This window comes from Balaenoptera acutorostrata, chromosome 1 (assembly GCF_949987535.1).
Source record: "Balaenoptera acutorostrata chromosome 1, mBalAcu1.1, whole genome shotgun sequence".
In the NCBI taxonomy this organism is placed as follows: Eukaryota; Metazoa; Chordata; class Mammalia; order Artiodactyla; family Balaenopteridae; genus Balaenoptera; species Balaenoptera acutorostrata.
In genome coordinates this window covers 12,920,454-12,942,069 of record NC_080064.1, presented here as the reverse complement: position 1 = coordinate 12,942,069, position 21,616 = coordinate 12,920,454, and the positions used below count along the sequence as shown (strand labels likewise).

The 21,616-nt window shown below is 55.4% G+C and overlaps 1 protein-coding gene across 8 annotated transcripts in view; it reads right to left on the bottom strand.

Annotated features, from left to right (window-relative positions):
* Positions 1-21,616, bottom strand: part of CROCC (ciliary rootlet coiled-coil, rootletin) — a 48,589-nt gene that overhangs the window by 9,574 nt on the left and 17,399 nt on the right. For all 8 annotated transcript variants that reach the window (XM_057551214.1, XM_057551185.1, XM_057551202.1 and 5 more), the window contains 17 exons: positions 21,211-21,294; positions 20,529-20,762; positions 19,727-19,926; positions 17,784-17,966; positions 16,205-16,349; positions 15,377-15,523; positions 14,757-14,987; positions 13,840-14,033; positions 13,440-13,567; positions 12,182-12,351; positions 10,134-10,313; positions 9,232-9,366; positions 8,695-8,838; positions 7,664-7,902; positions 7,042-7,201; positions 4,847-5,014; positions 3,276-3,648 (listed from right to left, as the gene is read on the bottom strand). In XM_057551214.1, coding sequence (XP_057407197.1) covers positions 3,276-3,648; positions 4,847-5,014; positions 7,042-7,201; positions 7,664-7,902; positions 8,695-8,838; positions 9,232-9,366; positions 10,134-10,313; positions 12,182-12,351; positions 13,440-13,567; positions 13,840-14,033; positions 14,757-14,987; positions 15,377-15,523; positions 16,205-16,349; positions 17,784-17,966; positions 19,727-19,926; positions 20,529-20,762; positions 21,211-21,294 — 3,115 coding nt within the window. The remainder of the gene's footprint in view (positions 1-3,275; positions 3,649-4,846; positions 5,015-7,041; positions 7,202-7,663; positions 7,903-8,694; positions 8,839-9,231; positions 9,367-10,133; positions 10,314-12,181; positions 12,352-13,439; positions 13,568-13,839; positions 14,034-14,756; positions 14,988-15,376; positions 15,524-16,204; positions 16,350-17,783; positions 17,967-19,726; positions 19,927-20,528; positions 20,763-21,210; positions 21,295-21,616) is intronic.

The following is a 21,616-nucleotide window of genomic DNA, read 5'->3' as shown; positions in this document are numbered from 1 at the left end:
TGTGATAAGATACATATAACAAAATATGCCTTTCTCACCACCTTTAAGTGGCATTAATTATACTCACGCTGTTGTGTGAACATCACCACTGTTTCTAAATCTTTTCCATCACCCCTATTATCGGTTGAATTGCATCTCCTCAAAATTCATATGTTGAAGTCCTAACTGCCATACCCAGAATGTGACCTTATTTGGAAATAGGGTTGTTATGGATGTCATGAGTTAAGACGAGGTCATACTGGAGTAGGGTGGACCCTAATCCAGTATGATTGGTGTCCTTATAAAAAGGGGGAATTGAGACACACACTCAAGGAGAACTCCGTGTGAAGACTGGGGTTATGCTGCCATAAGTCAAGGAACTACCAGAAGCTAGGAAACCTGGAACAAATTCTCCCCTAATGCCTTTAGGGGAAGCATGGCTCTGTCGACACCCTGACCTTGGGCTTCTGGCTCCAGAACCGTGAGACATAAATTTCTGTTGTTTAAGCCACTCAGTTTGTGGTACTTTGTTACAGCAGCCTTGGCAGACTAATACAACCCCAAACTCTGTAACCAGTAAACAATAACTCTTAATTCTCCCCTCCTCACACCCCCTGGTAACCTCTAAACTCTTTGTCTCCATGAATGTCTATTCTAAATATTTCATATAAGTAAAATCATACTATATTTGTCCTTTTGTGAGTAGCTTATTTCGCTTAGCATAATGTTGTCAAAGTTTACCCATGTTGTAACACGTATCAAAATGTCACTCCTTTTCAAGGTTGAATAATAATGGTATCACATTATCAATTCACCTGCCGACTCACACTTTGGTTGCTTCCACATTTTGGCTACTGTGAATAATGCTACAATGAACACTGGTGGACAATATCTATTCAAGTGCCTATTCTTTTGGGTATATACCTAGGAGTGGAATTGTTGGGTCATACGGTAATTCTAAGTTTTAGTTTTTTGAGGAACTGCTAAACTATTTTCCAAAGTGGTTGCACCATTTTACATTCTCACCAGCAATATCCCTTGACTTATTTTTCCTTACCTATTTTCCAGCTCATACCACCACCCAATACATTCTATGTTTAATTTATATATAGCACTTTTATTGTCTGCTACTCCCATACCTAGACCATAAGCTCCATAAAATCAGAAATGCTTGTCAGTTTTGTTTACCACTCCATCCAGTGCTTCAACTGTATTTGGCACATAGTATGTGCTTAATAAATAGCGGAACTGAATGAATGAATGCAATCCTGGGGCTAAATCTGTGGATTTGAAGAGGCAACAACTCAATATCTCATAGTGAATTTCCCACAATTCTAAGATTCCACAGGTTCTATTCTAGGCCCTAGGAATCAAGATGAGATTGGGGTCAGGCCGAGACAAGATGAATGCTCCCTAAAAGGCTGCTTGCACCCGCTGAAACACAGTGCTGATTTTCCCAGAGTCATCCCCTGGGCCTTGGGAGCAGGTGCGGGTGGGAGGATCTCTTCTGAAGAAGTTCCTGGAAGGGGGGTTGGGCTGAGTGTGTATGTTTCTGGGGTAGATATGGGGGTCATAGGTCTGGTATGGAGGGGTGTGGAGCCAGCAACAGGAGAATGAAGAGGATGAGGTGCTGATGGAGAGAGGGAAGGGGTCAATTTAGAAAGGGTGGAGACTTGAAGACTCAGAGGAGTTACGGGCATTAAGAAGCAGCACCGGGCTTCCCTGGTGGCGCAGTGGTTGAGAATCTGCCTGCCAATGCAGGGGACACGGGTTCGAGCCCTGGTCTGGGAAGATCCCACATGCCGCGGAGCAACTAGGCCTGTGAGCCACAATTACTGAGCCTGCGTGTCTGGAGCCTGTGCTCAGCAAAGGGAGAGCCCGTGATAGTGAGAGGCCCGCGCACCGCGATGAAGAGTGGCCCCCACTTGCCACAACTAGAGAAAGTCCTCGCACAGAAACGAAGACCCAACACAGCCATAAATAAATAAATAAATAAATAAAAACTTTAAAAAAAAAAAAAAAGAAGCAGCACCCTCAGCCACTATGGAAAACAGTATGGAGGGTCCTCAAAAAACTAAAAATAGAGTTGCCATATGATCCAGCAATCCCACTCCTGGGCATATATCCAGACAAAAATATAATTCAAAAAGATACATGCACTCCTATGTTCATAGCAGCACATATTCACAATAGCCAAGACATGGAAACAACCTAAATGTCCATCGACAGATGACTGGATAAAGAAGATGTGGTACAGCGACTTCCCTGGTGGCACAGTGGATGAGACTCCACGCTACCAATGCAGGGGGCCCGGGTTCAATCCCTTGTGAGGGAACTAGATCCCACATGCATCCCACAACTAAGAGTTCGTATGCCACAACTAAGGAGCCCTGGAGCCACAACTAAGGAGCCCGCCTGCCGCAACTAAGACCCGGTGCAACCAAATAAATAAATAAATATTTTTTTTTAAAAAAAGATGATGTGGTACACACATACAATGGAATACTACTCAGTCATAAAAAAAGAACAAAATAATGCCATTTGCAGCAACATGGATGGACCTAGAGATTATCATACTAAGTGAAATAAGTCAGAAAGAGAAAGACAAATACCATATGATAATCACTTAAATGTGGAATCTAAAATATGACACAAATGAACTTTTATGAAACAAACAGACTCACAGACACAGAGAACAGACTTGTGGTTGACAAGGGGAAAGAGGGGTGGGAGAGGAATTCAGTGGGAGTTTGGGATTAGCAAATGCAAACTATTATGTATAGAATGGATAAACAACAAGGTCCTACTGTAGCACCGGGAACTATATTCAATATTCTGTGATAAACCATAATGGAACAGGATATTTTAAAAATGTATATACATGTATAAATGAATCACTTTGCAATACAGCATAAATTACCACATTGTAAATCAACTATAATTCAATGGAAAAAAAAAAGCGGCACCCTCTACTCCCTTTAAAAAGAAGCAAGCTACGGTATGTGCAGATCAGCCTGGGTGAGTGGCAGGACTGAGACTGGGCTCAAGAGGGGCGTGGCCCAGCGGAGGGCCAGAAAGTGATGTAAGGGGGGTGCGGGGCGCAGGTAGGCGGGTCTCAGCAAGGAACTAGCTGAAGGGGCGGGGTTCGAGACTGGTCATCAAAAGAGGGGCGGGGCGGGCCAGGCCAAGGGCGGCCTCGTAGGCGGGACAGAACTGGACATGGGGGCGGAGAGTAGGGGCGGAGGCTCTGCGAGACCCGCCCACTGGCCCTCCCCTTCTCCACCGAGCTCTCTCACCTCCAACAGGCGCGCTCCGGTTAGGAGAGACGGGCGCGGGCCGCGGGGCAGGGCTGGACACACCACCGAGGCCCAGGCCCCGGCGCAGGGCTGAGCGCAGGCCCCCCAGCTGGGCCTCCGCTGCGCGCCGTTGCGTCTCCACGCGGGCCAGCTCGGCCTCCAGGCCTTGAGCCCGGCCCTCGGCCGCGCTCAGTCGCAGCCCCAGCTCCGCAGCCTCGGCCCGGGCGGCCTCCAGCTTCAGTTCCAGGCTGCGGGCATGGTCCAACTGCTGTCTCTGGGCGCTGCGCGCCTCCTCCAGGGAGCCCAGCAGGCCTCGCTCGCGGGTCCGGAACTCGCCCTCTTGCTCCTGCAGCTTCCGCTGGGCTCCCTGGAGCTGGGGTGAGGGGGCAAGGCTGAGAGGTGGGGGTCAGCAAGGCCGCCCCTCAACCCGACACCCACCCTCCCAGGCTCAGCCTGGAGCCCACGGGCCCAGAAGTGGCGTGCAGAACTCCTGTTTCGTTAATGGTCTCCACCCAGGCAGGAGATGCAGGAACATCACGAGAGTATGGAAAGAAACTATCAGAATTTGTTTACCTCTTCCTTCTGTGTATATGCCTTGCAGTGTACACAGTTTATTAGTAATAAGCTAACAGCTAATGCTTACATAGATAGGAATTATTAGTGCCAGGCACTAAGTACTTTCCCCTCAAAAAAATCAACTCTAATTACCACTATAAATCATCTCCATTTTACAGATGAGGAAACTGAGCACAGGGCAGTTATGTAACTTGCCAGAGGCCACACAGCTAGTAAACTGAGAGCTAGGATTCAAAGCCAGGCACCCTGGCTCCAGAGCCTTTTCTCTTAACCACTAGGCCACACTGCCTCTCAGTACACATAATTTATCAATAAATCACACAATGAGGGGAGGTACTAAAAAATTATTTACCGATGAAGTGCATGGTCACACACACTCACACATACCCCTCTGGTTCAGAGAATGAGTCAACCTCTCACGGTCATCAGTTTCACTGGAAACCATCTATGGAATACCTTCTGGATGACAAGACCTATACAAGGACCTGGTATACATCCCCTGCTGTACTAGCCCCTATCCCATGAATGCTCTAAAGCACAGAGAGGTTGAGTGATTTAGTCAAGGTCACACAGTAGATTCACTGCCAGAAAACACAGAGTGAAAAGAGTGTAGGCTTTGGAGTCTGACAGACCTGGGTGGCTGTGTGACCTTGAGTAGATCCCTTGACCTCTCTGAGCCCCAGTGTCTGGTTCTCTCTGTAAACCGGGGCTAATTATGCCTACATCATGAGGCTGCTGGGAGAATCAAACAAGATTCTGTCTACAAAGCTCCCCCCACCCCCACTACACAGTTCTTGCAGTTGTTATTATTGTTATTATTATACCTGGGGAAGAATCTCAAGGAGTGGGGAACAGGGACCAGTCCTAGGCAGTGATCTCGCAGAATGACTCCAGCATTGGAGTCCCCACCTGCTTCTCACTGGAGAAGGCCCAGGGGAGCCTGACTGCCTCTGAGGATCCTCCTCCTCCAGGCAGTCTGCCCACCATCTAGTTACCTCCTGCCGCACAGCCTCCAGGTTGGCTTCGCCCTTCAGCAGCTTCTGTCGGAGGCCCAGGGCCTCCCATCTGCCCTCCTTTTCTGCTCTCTCACCCAGTGCCACGCGGCCCTGTAGCTCCACCAGCTCCCGGCCCAGCCTGGCGTTCTCACTGTCCAGCATCTTCATCTGTGAGAAAGAGTGGACACAGGCAGGACCTAGGACCCATTTTCAGCACCCACAGCCCCTTCTAGCCCAGGGTATTGGAAAGTGCCCGCAGGCTCCAGTGGCAGCCTTTTCAGCTCTGCCCCTATACCCTGCCCAGTCCAAACAGAAGGTATTTGGGACCCACTCTCTAGGGACACATACATTGAACACCACCCCAATCCACTGGGAGCCTGCCCCTGATAACTCCACCCTGGTTGAGCCCCACCAGGCACCTGGGCACCAATGACCTCAATGTACCACCTAATCATAACTACCTATCATGGAGAGTAGGGGTAAGAAGTGCTGAACTCCTAGGAGTTCTGCAGGGCAGGAACTCTGGGTCACTTTTCACCTCTACGATGATGCCTAACTTTTATGGAGTGTTTACCATGTGTCCAGCTCTGTTCTAAGCACTTCGCTCATATTAACTCATTAATACGGGGTAGGTACTAACATTATCCCTCTTTAACAGACATGAAGACGAAAGCTTAGAGAGGTGAAGAGACTTGCCCAAAGTCACACAGCTCATAAGCAGCAGACTGGGATTTGATCTCAGACAAGCAGAATCAAAGGTATGTTTCTAGGCCCCTATTTCCCCAGAGGAGCAGGTGGGGGGGTGAGGCCTACTTACCCCACAGTGCTACAGCAAAGGGAATATGAAAACGTGCTATAGCACGCAAAACACCCAGCAAGAGCCTGGCACACAGTTCCTTTCAGGGATTCTTGATGTTTCCCAGGACTTCAGCCCAACGGGAGGGGGCCCAGGTAGAGGGGTACATTGGTGGGAGGTGGAGGGGATTTGTTATTCAGGCTGCAATATCTCTGGGGAGGCAGGGCCTGGGTGCCAAAGGGGGCTGTTTCCTGTTCTGCCGGTCTTCTAGAGCGGGAAAGCCTGAGCCCTCAGTGTCCAGGGCAGTGCCCAGTATACAGCAGGCACTTGTTAAATGCTTGCTGTTATTGATGGGCTTGGAAATCATCTAGTTCAGGGCTCTGCAAACTGCAGGCCAAAATCCTGCAGGCCTAATTCCACCGGTCATCTGCTTTTGTAAGGGCTTGACCTAAGGATGGTTTGTACATTTTTAAATAGTTGAAAATGGCTCATTTTTACATGGTTGAAAGAAAAGTAAAATAAGAATATTTTTGACACATGAAAAGTATATAAAATTCAGGGGACTTCCCTGGTAGCACAGTGGTTAAGAATCCGCCTGCCAATGCAGGGGACACAGGTTCGAGCCCTGGTCCAAGAAGACCCCACATGCCATGGAGCAACTAAGCCCGTGCGCCACAACTACTGAGCCTGCGCTCTAGAGCCCGCGAGCCACAACTACTGAGCCCACGTGCCACAACTGCTGAAGCCCACGTGCCTAGAGCTCATACTCCGCAACAAGAGAAGCCACCGCAATGAGAAGCCCACGCACCGCAACGAAGAGTAGCCCCCACTCGCCGCAACTAGAGAAAGCCCGCACGCAGCAGCGAAGACCCAATGCAGCCTAAATAATTTTTTTTAAATCATTAAAAAAAGTATATAAAATTCAAATTTCAATGTCCATAAGCAAAGTTTTAATGGAACACACTCCACTCATGTAGGTACCGTCCAGACCTGCTTCCTCCCCAGACCTGCTTCCTCCCTATGATGGCAGAGTTGAGTGGCTGCAACAGAGACCATAAGGCCCATAAAGCTGGAAATATTTACTACTGGGCACCTTACAAAAAAAGGTTGCCAGCTTCTGACCTAGTTCACGGGATCTGCACCTCTTGTTGTTCACAGATTCCTTTGAGAATTGGGTAAGAGCCCCAGACCCAGTCTTTGGAGAAATGTGAGCGAGTGTGAACACAAATGTATCCACACACGCACACACAAACACACGGTTTCAGGGTTTGAGGATTCCTCAAAGCCCATCCATTAATACCAAGGTTAGGTAACAAGGCTTGTTATAGTTCAAGGCCCTGGTTTTACCTATGAGAGACCTCGGCTCCCGGAAAGGGGGTGCTGTGGCCCAGGGGGGTACCTGCCGCCGGAGCTCCTGCAGCTCCCTCCGAGCCTCCAGCCGTGAGCGCTCCACCTCCTGCAGCCCGGCCCGCAGCTCGCCAGCCTCCTTGCCCACAGCCACCCGAGCCTCCTCCAGGAGCACCAGCTTCTGCTCCTTGTCGTCGTTGGCAAGCTTCAGGCTGGAGGGGGCAAAGGGCAGAGGTCAGAGGTAGCCCCAGGTCCTGGAAGAGTAGGTGAGTGGCCCTACACAAAGGTCCCTTCCCCTGATTCCCGGAGTGGGTCTGGCAGGCTCTTGGCCTAGAGGTGCCCCAAGTGCTGCCTGCAGAGTGGCCCTCTCCTGAGCTGGGGACCTCAGCTGAGAGAGGTGGACCAGCGACACACGCTAGTCTCCAGGGTGATGCCAGTGGGTGAGGTCAGAGTCTGGACCCAACCCTGCCTGCAACCACCATTCCCCTTCCTTCAGGTAGGACAGTCACCTAAAACAAACCAAGTCCAGGCTTGGTTCGAGGGCAGAGACTCCCCATCTGCGCGATTTCCCCAGAACCTTGTGGGGTGAAGTTAGTTCCTGGGATGAGATTCAGTGTGAATGAAGGATGAGGCTCGGTGAAGGGCTGGGGGCTGGGCCCCCCGTGTCACCCCACCTGATCCGCTCGCTCTCCGCCTTCTTCACGGCCACCCGCAGCTCCTCGTTGGACCGCCTCAGGGCCTCGAGCTCCTTGGCCCCCTCGCTCAGGCTGCGCCGCAGCTCGCCCGCCTCCTGGCGCTGGGCCTCACAGCCGTCCTGGCTCTCACGCACCTTGCGCTGGGCCTCCAGCAGCTCCCGCCGCAGCCCGTCGCGGGCATCCTCCAGCAGGCGCAGCTGGGTCCGAAGCTCTTCTGCCTGTGAGGACAGCGGGGGTCCACATACGGGGGTCGGGCCCCACTCAAGCCGGGTGGAAAGGAGCCCATCCCCGTCTCCCTGGCCACGGGGCACCTGCCCCATCCCTCTGCAGCGGCTCGGACTGCAGGTGTGAGTTACAATTTGGGGCAAAGCATATTGGAGTCAGCGGTGCTCTGGCCTGAAATAAACATCAATCAAGATCATCCTGTGGGACTTCCCTGGTGGCGCAGTGGTTAAGAATCCGCCTGCCAATTCAGGGGACACGGGTTCGAGCCCTGGGCCGGGAAGATCCCACACGCCGCAGAGCAACTGAGCCGGTGCGCCACAACTACTGAGCCTGCGCTCTTAGAGCCCACAAGCCACAACTACTGAGCCTGCATGCTGCAACTACTGAAGCCCGCCTGCCTAGAGCCCGTGCTCCGCAACAAGAGAAGCCACCGCAGTGAGAAGCCCGCGCACCGCAACAAAGAGCAGCCCCCGCTTGCCGCAACTAGAGAAAGCCTGTGCACAGCAATGAAGACCCAATACAGCCAAAAAATAAATAAATAAAATAAAATAAAATAAATAAAAAGATCATCCTGTGGATCAACCTCAAGAGGGCAGGGACGCCCAGCCCAGACTCTCTGTGAGAGCCCAAGTCCCACACGTACCCAGCAGGTACTTAATAAACGCCTGCTGCCTGCTTCCTTTCATGCATTCCTTTGTCCTCGAATGCACGCTTCTGGGTCCCCAGAGGCATCTAGGCTGCACTGCCTAGGAGGAAGCGGGTGGGTGGACGGGCAGGCGGCTCACCTCACGCAGGCAGGACTCCCGCTGCCGGCCCAGGTCTCGGGCCTGTTCCTGCAGCCTCTTCACCTCCTGCGCATGGGCCGCGGCAGCCTCCTCAAGCTGGGCCCGCAGGTCCCGCAGCTCGGACGTCAGGGCATTCACAGTGCTCTAGGACACACGGGCTCCTGAGACTTGGCACTGCCGTGTCCTCCTCCCCCGCACTCCCAACCCCCACCGCCACTGATCCCAGCTGCGCCAACTGAACTGTCCATTTGTGACCCTAGACACGGCCCCTCACGCTGGCCTGCCGGGCCCTCTACTGATCCCTTGACGCCTGGCAAGTGCTATGCACGGAGCCGGTCTCTCCCCCAGACTAGGGGATTCACAGGGCAGAGCTGTGCCACCTCCCTCCAATGGGGACTCCCAAGGAAGGGTGAAGCTCCGCCGACAGCCTGGATGCTGCCCCCAGGGCAGAGCCACGTCTCCCCCTCGGGCAGGGCTGTGTCCCCCCCATCCCCAACCCCGGCTCAGATGGAGGCCCGCCCGCCCCGCCTGGCCTACCCGGTCCTGCTCCTGCCGGCTCTGAGCGTCGCGCTTCTGTCGCTCCATCTCCAGGGAGATGGCGGCCAGGCTGTGCTGCGTCCCCATCAACTTCTCCGACAGCGCCGTCTTCTCGGACTCCTTCAGGGACAGGGCCTGGGCAGAGGCAGGGAGCAAAGGGCTCGGGGTGTTGGGCGGTCTTGGGGGGCATGCTTGGGCCTTTCCCCCACGCTGGCCTCGGAAATGTGCCCACTGGGGGCTCGGGGACCTGACTGGGCCACCACAGGTGGAGCCAGGGCAGAGGTGCAGGCTCACCCCCTCGGCAGCCCCAGGAAAGGGTACAACAGCAGTAACAATAACCTGGACACAGACACAACTTAGACATCTCACATCCTGAAGCAGGGCCTTTCATTATTCCCATTTTACAGATGAGGCTATTGAGGCTCAAAGAGGTAAAGTGACTTGCCCAGGGTGACGCAGCAGGTGAGGAGAGGAGATGGACGCAGTCTGCCCTGTCTCCATTACATTATGGGAAAGTCAGGAGTTAGTTCTTTCTGAGGAGGGTCAGCTGCTGCATGTGGGCTTCGCGGGGACTGCTCAGAGGCGGTCATGGGGACGCCATGCCCAGCCTGGGGTGGGAGGAGGGATGGGAGAACGTGGGTCAGCTTTTCTGGAACAACGCTCACGGTGTCATGATTGTGGCTGCCACTCAGTAAGCTCCCACCACGTGCCGGGCCCGCTCGCTGGGCAGGGGTCTCAGCGACGCTTCACAAACACCCCTTGAACTCCCCCATCCTGAAGGCGAGGAAACCGAGGCCCAGAAAAGGACTCCTAGCTCCTAGCTGCTGGGTGGCTGAGCGGGGACCAGCCCCAGAACAGGGGCCCCTCAGGCAGCAGTGGAGGCCGCACCAGGGCTCACGAACCTGCTGCTTCTCGCTCTCGGCCAGGAGGAGGCCCTCGTCACGTTCCTGCTGCAGGGCGGCGATCTCCTCGCTCAGCTCTTCCTTCTCGGCCTCCAGCCGGGCCAGCAGCTCCTCCCGCTCCCGCTGCAGCTGACTCTGCAGCTGAGCCCGCTCTGCCTCCAGCTCCCGCCATGCCGCCTCCTGGGGGCCAGGCCCAGGTGCATGTGACCCATGAGGCTGGGCCCAGACAGCCCCTCGCCAACCTCGGGGCAGCAAGGGCCGTGGGGCAGGTGATCAGGGAACTACAAGGTGAGGTGGGTGATAATGAGGGCCGTGATGGGGACATGCCAGGAGCAGCAACGGCCTGGCCTTTGGGTGGGCGGGGGGAGGAGGGTAAGGGGTCAGAGAATGTCTCCTGGAGGAAACAAGCAGCCGTCAGTCAGGCAGAGAGAAAAGAAAAAGAACCCCAGGCCAGAGTACAGCCCCGGAGACGACTCGGAGGAAAGAGGAAACATGACGAACAGGGAAACTGTGATATTTAAGGTCACTGGAGCTTGGACTACGAGGGGGACATGGTGAAGGATGGGGCCAGAGCCACAGGCAGCAGCCAGGCCAGACCAGACCAGCGGGCTTTAGGGAGGGGTGACCTGATTTTCAGGACAGTTGGGACGGCAGAGCCTCAAGCCAGAGTGACAAGGAGCAATCTGAATTTTAGAATAGCGGGTTGTTCAGAGCTTGCGGAAGAGGGACCAGGATTGGGGGTTGGGGTAGAGGGGAGTTGGGTCGGCTGTGAGCAATAAGAGGGCATGGGTCTGGGGGTGGCGTAATAGCTGGAGAGAAGAGTACAGATATGGTGACATTAAGAGGCTGAGTCTGCTGGTGCAGGGAGACTGAGGGAAGGCACAGGAGTTTGGCTCCCTGGGTACTGGGTGGGTACAACCCACAGGCAGAGCCCACTTGGGGTCTGAGGGAGGTGCCTGGCCCCAGCACGTCCCTAACAGCTGTGTGAAAATACTCTCTGCTTCAAATGCTCTGTCGCCACCTGCTGGAGAAGTGTGATTCTATCCACAAATCCAAGAAGACTACGTACAAGGTGAATGGCGCCCCCTGGTGTCAGGAGCCACAGCCTGAACCTCTGTCAGAGGCAGTCCTGTCCAAGATGAGTGACTCAGGTCCCCTGCCAGAGGCCCACTCTGAGAGTATCTCAGTACAATAATAATAATGACAACCAGCAATTATGGAGCATTTACAAAGTGCCAGTCTCTGTGTTAAGCTCTTTGTAAGGATCATCTCACCTCATCCTCATAAATTATACTATCATTATCCCCATTGTTAAGATGGGGAAATGGGGGACTTCCCTGGTGGTCCAGTGGCTAAGACTCCACGCTCCCAATGCAGGGGGCCGGGTTCGATCCCTGGTCAGGGAACTAGATCCCACATTCCGCAACTAAAGATTCCGCATGCTGCAACTAAAAAAAAAAAAGATCCCGCATGCGGCAACGAAGATCCCGCATGCCGCAGCTAAAACCCGGTGCAGCCAAATAAATAAATAAATTTTTTTTTTTTTTTTTTTAATGAGGAAATAAAGGCACAGAGACCTTAGGTAACATAACCAGCATTTGGCCAAGATCAGGTTGAAACTCAGGCAATGTAACTCCAGAGCCAGGGTTCTTAGGTACTTCTGTTCTGTCTTTTGGTGACCTGGCCCCTCACCTTTCTATGTGCTCTGGTCCCCCGAGTGATCTTTCATATGCAAACTGCACTTCTTAGCAAATTAAAGTGCTTTCCGACTCTACATTAGATCAACATTTTCCAAATATGGTTGTGGACCCCCTGCACCAGATCACCAGGGCTGGACCAGATTGGGGCCTGGGAATCTGCATGTTTGATAAGGAGTGGTCCCCGATGGATCCTCCCAGCTGCCCCCAGAGCCTCTGAAACAGAGATGAAGTTCCATTTCACTGATGCAGAGTGAGAAGGATGACTCGCCTGAGGTCACAGAGGAGACAGAGACAGTGGTTCAGAGCCCTCCCCCACCCCACCGCCTGCCCCAACCCAGCTGCCTGAACCTTCTCTCGCTGGAGTCGCTGTAAGTCCTCCTCGTGGGCTGCCCGCTGCTCCCGCAGAGAGGCCTGGGCCTCCCGCTCAGCCTGCACCAACTTCTGGGCCATCAGTTCCTTGTCCAGAGCGACCTTCTCCTCTGTAGTTGTTATCTGCTGCCGCAAGCCCGCCAACTCCCCTGCACAGAAGGGATGGAAAGGAGAAACAAGCTTGGGTCGGACCCTCCCAGTGGGCCAACAGACTCAGGCCAGGTGAGCTAAGTGGGCAAAATCCCAGAGGGGAGAGGGCCCACCGGTATCTAGCTGAGTTCCCTTGGAGAACGTTCTTGCCCTCTCTGGGCCTCCGTTTCCCCATCAACTGCATGGGCCCAGTGGCCCTGTCCCCCTACCTACCTACCTGGAATGGCATCTAAAGGATGAAGTGACTGATGAGGAGGGCCCCCCAAATGGAGAGGACTGCAAAAACATGAGAACCCCCATCACTGATTGAGTGCTTACTACGGGCAGGCACCTGGCTGAGCACAACACAGCTTCACATCACACCTACGTAGCTTATCCCCAATTTACAGATGAGGAAACGGAGGCTCAGAGGAGACAGGCAACCTCCCAAGGCTGCACAGCTTTCCATAAGGCATCACCTTTAATGACTGACTGCCATAAGCATACTTGCTGGACTGTCAGCACTAATGTGACCGGGGGAGGGTGCACCCCACAGGGGACAATCTAAAAACTATCCTCGGGGTTGGAAGTCCACCAGAGACTGTCAGCATTTCCCTTCCTGGTTCTGTCTGGCTCACGTGGACGTGGACGAAAAACTTAATTTTCGCGGCCCAAGCAGGTGCTTAGTAAATGTTTGTTGAGCAAGAAAAACCTCTGAGTTCAGAGACTGGGCGGGAATGAGAGTCGTCAGAAAAGCAGCTGATGATGGCTTCGCGGAGACGCAGAACTCTCTAAGCGCCCTGATGACGGTAGACAGCAGCCACCGTTGGCTGAGGAGCCAGGCACTGTGCCAAGGCCATGCTTTTCTCACCTCATCCTGGCAAAGCCTCAGAAGGTGGGCCTCATCACCTCTAACTGTCAGATGAGGAACCCGTGGCCCAGAGAGGGAAGGGGCTGGCTTGGGAAAGCGGCTGGATTGGAAGCCAGGTCAGCCACACCCCAAAGCCAGTGATCCCAACTTCGATGAGACCCCAGAACTCGACAGGTTACAGCTCCAGCTCCGGGCTGGAGCCCGGAGTTCCCCACCCCTCACCCCTGGCCCCCCTACCGGTCAGGGTCTCCTTGGCCAGCAGTAGGGCCTGCCCATCTGCTTCCAGCTGCTCCCGCCGGGCCTCGAGCTGCGCCAGCTGCCGCTGCACCTCAAACAGGCTGCTCTCCAGGGCTTCCTTCTCCAAGCTGCAGCACGCACGATCCCTGAGGCCCCGGGACCCAGCCTCCCGGGCCCCAGGACACTGTGAATCCCAGGGCATGGCCAGCCATGGGCCAGGTGCCAGCCTACCTGCCCAGCCGTGCCCACGCTCCCCGGGGAAGCCTGAGCCCCGGCTAAGATGAGCTGGTGACCCGGCTCCTAAGCAACTGCCCCTGAGAGCCAGTGCTGGGACGTGGCTGGTCACGGGGTGGCTCCGCCAGACCCCCCAGGGTGGGCTGGGCAGAGCTCAAGGCCTTACCGCAGGCGTGTGGCCTCCTCCGACAGGGTCCGGCCCTCGCGCTCGGCTGCTGCCAGCTGCACCGCCAGGCCGGCCCGCTCCTTGGCCAGCGCCTCCTTCTCCCGGGCCGCCCGCTCCAACGCCTCCATCTGCCGCTGCATCTCCCGCCGGGCCTGCTCCAGCTCCTGCTCCCGCCCGCTCAGCTGCCGGGAGAGCTGGCCCCCACCAGGCACCGTGAGCACCACCCCCAGAATCCCCCAACCCTGGGCCCGACCCGGCCCTGGCAGGCAGGAGACCAGGTTCAAGCCCAGGTTGTACCCTGACGTGCTGTGTGAACCTGGACAAATCACAGCCTTCTCTGGACCTGCAGTGCACGCACATGCAAACATAAGGGTCATCACTTAGTTTGCGTAGCAACCAAACACTTCCTGCACCCCAAAATGTCCAGAGAAGCTGAATGTTTAAAACAAACCAAAGGAGAGCGGCTCTGCAGGCCTCAGAAAGGGAACCTAGAGCCTGGCGCCCTGCCTGTTCCCTAGAGGCCCCTCCCAGGAAGCCAGGCCCTCCAGGACAGACACCTAAGGTCCCTTCCAGCTATGATTTCCCAACAAGTCTAAGATTCCAATTCTAAAATTCGCTACCAGTTATCATATCATTACTCTTTACTGAGTGGTGATTCATTTCTGTAAGTGCTTACGCCGTATACTCTTCAGAACAACGCTTTGTGATACGAACTATTAGCCCCACGTTACAGGTGGGGCCACTGAGGCACGGGGAGGTTGCGTTGCTTGCTCAAGGCCCCCAGCTGGCAGAGGTGGGGCTGGATTTCAGCCGGGAAGCGGGCTCCTGAGCCTGTGACGTCCCCCAGGACAGAATGCAAAAGGCCGGGAGCCTAGAACCCCTTCCCCACCTGCTCCCCAGAGCCCACACACACCCACCTGGGCCAGGTGCTCCTGCAGCCGGCAGCGCTCCTGGTGCATCTCAGGGAGCTGGCGCTCCAGGGCCTCGCGGGCCTGCTCTGCCGCCCACAGGGAGCCCTCCAGGCCCTGCCGCTCCGCCTCCTGCTCCAGCCGCAGCTGCGCCAGCTGTTCCTGCCCCTCCCGCGCAGAGGCGGCCGCCTGCTCCACCTGCCGCTGCCGGCCCAGCAGGGCTGCCTTTTCCTCTTCTAGCTGGGGGCCAGGTGGGGGTGAGTGACCGGATCAGCCCAGGCCCTCACGGGCCGAAGAGGTCCCACCTAGGACCAAGGATGCCTTCTCCACCCACCTATCACCGCCAGCCCGCAGAAGCCTCCCTGGGGGTAAGGGGCGGTGCCCTAGGGCATGCGGACACTGGGGAGGAGGGGAAGGAAGGGCCCATGGAGCTTCTTTTCTCTCAGACCATGAGAGAGAAGACAGACAGACAGAAGGAGTCAGAGACAGAACAACAAGACAGAGGGACAGAGGTGTACAGGGAGCTGTCGGGGTGTGGGCCTAGGCTGGGCCTGGGGGTGCCTCCGTGGGGTCTCTGAGCGGGCAGGACAGATGGGCGAGGCAGGAGGGCCTGCTGGCACACAACGTACCTGGGCGACAAGGTGGTTCAGACCCAGCTTGTCCTGGGCAAGACTCTCGTTCAGGGCGCTCAGCTTGGATAAGGAGTCCCGCAGAGAGGCCTCCTCGGCCCTCAGCTTGGTCATGGAGAGCTCAAGTTCCACGCGGCCAGCCTCAGCCTGCAGGGTCGGGACCAGGGCGGCCAGAGGCGGTCAGGAGGGGAGAGATGGAGAGAGATGGGAAAAGATGTGCAGAGACATGGAAAGATAAGGAGAGATGGGGAGAAAGGCAGAGAGATGGGAGAGGCAGGAGGTGGGGAGGTGGCGAGAAGAGGCATGGAGAGACAGGGCCCCCAGAGACAGGGCAGGGGACACGAGGAGGGAGATAGAACATGAGACCATGAGACAGAAAAAAAATCCCTGCAGACGCCCTGCTGCCCACGCTGCTGCGCACCCAGAGCCGTGCAAGGCCCAATGAAGCTGGCTCCCACTGCGGGGCGCGGCCAGAGGTCAGAGGGTACCCCAGAGTGGGGTCTAGGGTGGCCTTGCTCAGGGCCCAGACCACAGACAGCAGGGCAGGCACCGACCAAGAACTGTGCCCCCAACCCTCACAGACCCCAGGACCTGTGTCCAGAGATGGGACTGGATGACCTGAGCTGCAGGTCCTGCCCCAGAAGCATCTGGAAAAGCAGGGATATGACCAGTCCTAAAGGTCAGTTCACTTATGGCTGGGATCAGAGGTCAGTGTGTGGCCAGGGTCAGAGGTGAGCCTGAAATAGGGGTCAGTCTGTGGCCAGAGTGAGAAGACCTGGGGCCTAGGGTAGAGGTGGGTTTGTGGCGGTGTGGCAAACGGGGACCCACCTTGGTCAGTGCCTCGGCCACCTCGGCCTTCTCAGCCTGCAGCATGTCCCGCTGCAGCGTGGTACAGCTCAGCGCCTCCCTCACCTCCACCAGCTCCTTCGCCAGCCCTGAGCGCTTCACTTCCAGCTGCTCTAGCTGTCTATGGCTGTGGGACAGAGGGTGGGGGGTGCCCCATGTCACTCCCCTGCCCTGAGTCTCCCACGGCCAGACATGCTGGAGCAGCCAGGGGCCAGGCCCAAGGCAGGAGCCTCACCCACAAGGACAGCCAAGCCCACTGTTGGACCTCAGTTTTCGCATCTGCAAAATGGGGTAACGCTCGCCTCGTGACGTTGTGAAAAGGATATGTGTCCTGGGACTTCCCTGGTGGCACAGTGGTTAAGAATCCGCCTGCCAATGCAGGGGACACGAGTTCGACCCCTGGTCTGGGAAGATCCCTCATGTCACAGAGCAACTAAGCCCACAAGCCACAACTACTGAGCCCATGCATCGCAACTACTGAAGCCCGCGTGCTCTAGGGCCCGCATGCCGCAACTACTGAGCCTGCGTGCTGCAACTACTGAAGCCTGCATGCCTAGAGCCTGTGCTCCGCAACAAGAGAAGCCACCACAATGAGAAGCCCACGCACCGCAACGAAGAGTAGCCCCTGCTCGCCGCAACTAGAGAAAGCCTGCGCACAGCAACAAAGACACAACGCAGCCAAAAATAAATAAAATTAAAAAAAAAAAAAAAAAAAAAGGATATGTGTCCTTATTGTACCTGACATACCTCTCCAAGGGCCTTCGGAAACAAGGATAATGTCCACTGCCACAATGTACTAAACATCACTGTTACTAATGCCTCAGAGGAGTAAATAGTGAAGTGGTTAAGAGGTTAACTCTGAAGCCCCAATGACTGGGTTCTTCCACTAACTAGCTGTGTGACCTTGGGCAAGTTACATAACCTCTCTGTGCCTCAGTTTCACCATCCATCTCATCCAAATGGAGATAATAATAGCTCCTACATCACAGAGTTATCATGAAGTTTAAATAAGAGAATCTAAGTGCTTAAAATGGTGCCTGGTACTTAGTAATATAAGTACTGATGTTATTATTATAACTTTAACTTTAAAAAATATTAATGTTATATTAATATTATTGTTAATTAACTTAATTAACAATAATACTAATGCTATATAGTTCATATAACTACTGTTATATTAGTTTTTGTTTTGTTTTGTTTTTTGGCTGCACTGCGAGGCATGTGGGATCCTAGTTCCCCAACCAGGGATCGAACCCACGCCCCCTGCAGTGGAAGCGCGGAGCCTTAACCACTGGACCGCCAGGGAAGTCCAGTTGTTGTTATCCTCATCCACACTCTACCTCCTACCAGTTCTCTGATCTCAGGTAAATGACTAAACCTCCCTGAATCTCAGTTTCCTGAAATGGGTCTGGTTAGAAGACCCTATAGCAGAGGGGTGCCGTGAGGATCCCTGAGACGGTAGAAGGCCCAAGACACAGTCAGTACTCCCTAGCCCCCAGGGACAGTCGGGAGCCCCATGGCCCATCCAAGCGGCCCTGGCAGGGAGCCAGAAGCTACTCACCTGCGCTCGAGCTCCCTGCGTGTCCATGCACTGTCCTGGGCTGTGTCCTCCCGCTCTTCCTCCAGCTGGTCCCGCTGGCGCCGCAGCTCCTCCTGGGCCGCATGCAGCTTCTCCCGCTCCTGCCGTAGCTCCTCAGCCTGCTGCTGGGCCACCTGCAGGCTGTGGGCTAGGCTGTCCTTCTCCCTGCAGGACAAGGGGAGGGGGAGCTGAAGGGGATGCAGAGGCCACTCCCACCAGGGAAGACGGCCGTGCTGCTGTCCTAGCCAAGAGCCACATCCTCCCATCCTCCGAGGCCCCGGCCTCTAGAAAGCCTTCCTGCCCCTAAGCATGGCCCACTCATTTCATCCACGTCTCCCTGGAGCTGACTCTTCCCGGCATAGGGCACTCAGCTTTCCTTCTCCCCCAACCAGCCCACTTGGAGGCCCAGTGGAATGGATGGAGGCACTGGCATTATCTCCAACTACCCCACCAGGTGAAGATGCCAAGCTAGGTTCCTGAGACATGTGGGCAATTTTGCTGCTAGCTCTGCTAGCCCACATGGCCAGGAAATGCCCCCTACAGCACCCTATGCCCCTCAATTCTGGGAGGCCCAGTAGAACTGGGTCTGTCCCGATCCCACAACTGCCTGCTGCCCAGGCCAGCAGCACATGCTAGCCAGGGCAGGGGAGGGAGGAGGCTCCTTCCAAGGCAGGGGATTCTAGCTCAGGCTTAGGGCTGATGGCTATCATATTCTCCACTGCCGCCCCCCTTCGCTCAAAGTGGCAACCTGTAAATACTGATATATTAGATACGAAGGCTGGCAGTAGGTGGGAAAAAATATTCGACATGGGCTTCCCTGGTGGTGCAGTGGTTAAGAATCCGCCTGCCAATGCAGGGGACACAGGTTCGAGCCCTGGTCCAGGAAGATCCCACGTGCCTCGGAGCAACTAAGCCCATGTGCCACAACTACTGAGCCCGCATGTCAAAACTACTGAAGCCTGCGCACCTAGAGCCCATGCTCCGCAACAAGCCACCACAATGAGAAGCCCACGCACCACAACGAAGACCCAACGCAGCCAAAAATAAATAAATAATAAAATTATTTTTTAAAAAAAGGGTGGGGGTCAAACTCTATACAAGTTAAAAAAAAAAAAAGCATTCGACATGAAATTAAGAAAAATAGTAGAATGCAAAATGAGGTGTTCTCTGGGAATGCAACTACATAAAAAGCCCCTTTCCTTCCAAGGCATGGGAAGCAGTGGTTTTGCTGTCAGATGGACCTGAATCCCAATTCCTACCCCAGCCACGTCGCTGTGTGACCTTGGACAAGTCTCTCAACCTCGGGGCAGTAACAGTTGTGAACTGCATGAGTTTGATGGGAAGATTAATTGAGATAATACACAGGAAGCACTTGGCAATAAGCCTAGCACACAGTAGGTATACTGGAAAGGTTTGCAAACCGACTGCCAGGAAACACAACTGGAAGCAAAGCCAGTGTATTAAGAGGGGTTAGGATGAGCAGGGGAAGCTGTGAGGAGGTCCCATCTTTTTATTTCCCCTCCATTTTTCAAACTTTTTATTACGTGGTTACATTTACAAAGAGAAAAAACAAAAAACAAGCATCAAAAAAATCAAAAACAACCAGGCAGCTAAGAGTGGATAATTTCTTGTCTCCAAAATCTCCAAGAGACAGAGTCGAGAATAACAGTGTCAGTATAGCTCTTGGAGATGATGGAAACATTTTATAGTCATATGTCCTACTTATTAGCTCTTGAAATGTGGCTAATGCAACTGAGGGACTGAATTTTTACTTTTGTAAATGTTTACTTAATTTACATTTGAACAGACACATGCGGCTAGTTATGACCATATTAGTGCAAATCCGCATGTTCACAGGCTCTGGCTGGCGTTAGGCCCAGACGCTGACTTATCCTCTGGGCTCCCCACCTCTGACCTCCCGGCACCTGTTCAGGAGGTCGATGGCACTGCGCAGGCGCTGGGCCTCGCGCTGCGCATCCTCCTGGGCCTGGGCGGCCCGGTCGGTCTTATCCCGAAGACGCTGCAGCTGCTCCTCAAGGGCACGGCGCTCACCCTCGCTGTCACTAAGCTGCTTCCGCAGGGTGCCCAGGAGGTCCTGACTGGCCTCATAGCGCCCCCGCATGTCCTGTGGCATGGGAATCACTGAGTGTAGGGAAGCCCTGTGAAGCTCCCTCCCCGCTCTCCGCACACCAGCCTGTGCTGCGGCCTAGGCCTGGGTCCAGGCCTGGGGCAGGAGAGTGGAGCTAAGCCCCCAGACTCAGTTTCCACTCCCCTGCATCGTGCCCTCACCACCCTTCTGAGACCTCTGCAAGGGCTCTGAGCCTCCATCTCCCTGGGGTCCCGGGCAACCTAAGTCCCCAGGACACCAGACAAACCGCCAAGCACACTCCTTCCCCTCCCCCACTTCTGACCGCCCCCCCCCACCCCAAACACACACCAAGGCTCTCTGGCTCTGTGTGGGAACCCCGTCTCCCTTCCTATACCAGGACTCTTACTCCACCCCGGGCTCCGCCCCCAGCAGCTCAAGCCCCTCCCACTCTAGACTCAGATTCCTCCAGTGCTCTCAGCCACCTCCACGCGTCCTGACTCAGCTGCTGTTTCTCAAGGCTCTGACTCTACCCTGAATGCTCAGGCTCCTCCCCTAAGACCCTGGCTCCGACCAAGGTTGCCCAAGCCCCTCCCCGCTGGACTCGAGCTCCGCCCCAGGACACTCAGGCCCCTTCCTACCTGGACCTGCAGCTGACGCTTGTGCAGAGCGGAGTGAATCAGGGCTAGTGTGGAGGAGTCCGAGCAGGCAGGGGATGGGCCTCGGCGGGGGGAACGGCCACGGCCGGGCGAGGAGCGCCTCGGTGGGGACGGGGTCCGGGCCCCCGAGAGCCCCCGCAGGCTGCCGTCCGATGCAGCCGCTGTACGCTCAGAGCCACTTAACTGGACGCCGCTCTCCATGTCTGACAGGACGGCCTGAGGGTGGGTTAGGGAGGCAGAAGGAGGAGGGGAGCTGCGGTGTTAGTTGGGCCAAGAAGCCTCGGGAGGCAGTGGGGCCACCAGGGTCCTCATGTCTAGCTTCATGCCTAACTCTGCAGCACTTTCTCACCTCCGCTAGCTCACAGCCCTCAGCCCACCAGGTAAGGCCTCCCATTTAGTGGGGAGACATGATTCAGCGTTTCTCACAGATGGGCAGGGAACATGCAGTGCCTCCTCTCCAACGGGGAACTCCCCCGGGGTGGGGGCAGGGGGTGGCAGAGTTTGGGCGGAGCTAGCAGGGGTGTTAAACAGCAGCCTAGGTTTCCAGGGCCCCCAACCACTTGCAGTTCAGCTCAAGGCCACCAGGGGACGTGGTGGCCCAGGACTGCCTTGCCTTGCCCTGCCCAGGGCTCCCACCCCTTCTGGCTTCTCCCGGCTCCCGAACCTGCGCCAGGTCCCTCAGGGTCTGCTGCAGCCCCTCTCCATCCTCCGTCTCCAGGGCCGCCTGCTCCTGGAGCCGCAGGGATTCCTAGAGTGGTGTTGGGGAGACAGGCAAAGAGCTGTCAGGGTCTCTGCCCTAGTCAGAAACCCCACCTTCGTCTCCCTCCCCGGACTATCACCGATCAGCTGGCCTCGAAGACCATGCCCAGGGGCCAGCAGCTCGGTAGACCCCACAGCGGCCCCAGTGCCCTCACTGAACTGACCAGGCCCAGAGAGGTGTGGTGTCCTGCCCCAGGTCACACAGCCTATTGGAGGAGAGCTGGACATAGAACCCAGGCCAGACCCCACACAAAAGGATGACCAACCCAGGCAGTACCCTTGAGAGGGGTCCCTCTGGTGGGGAGGCAGCT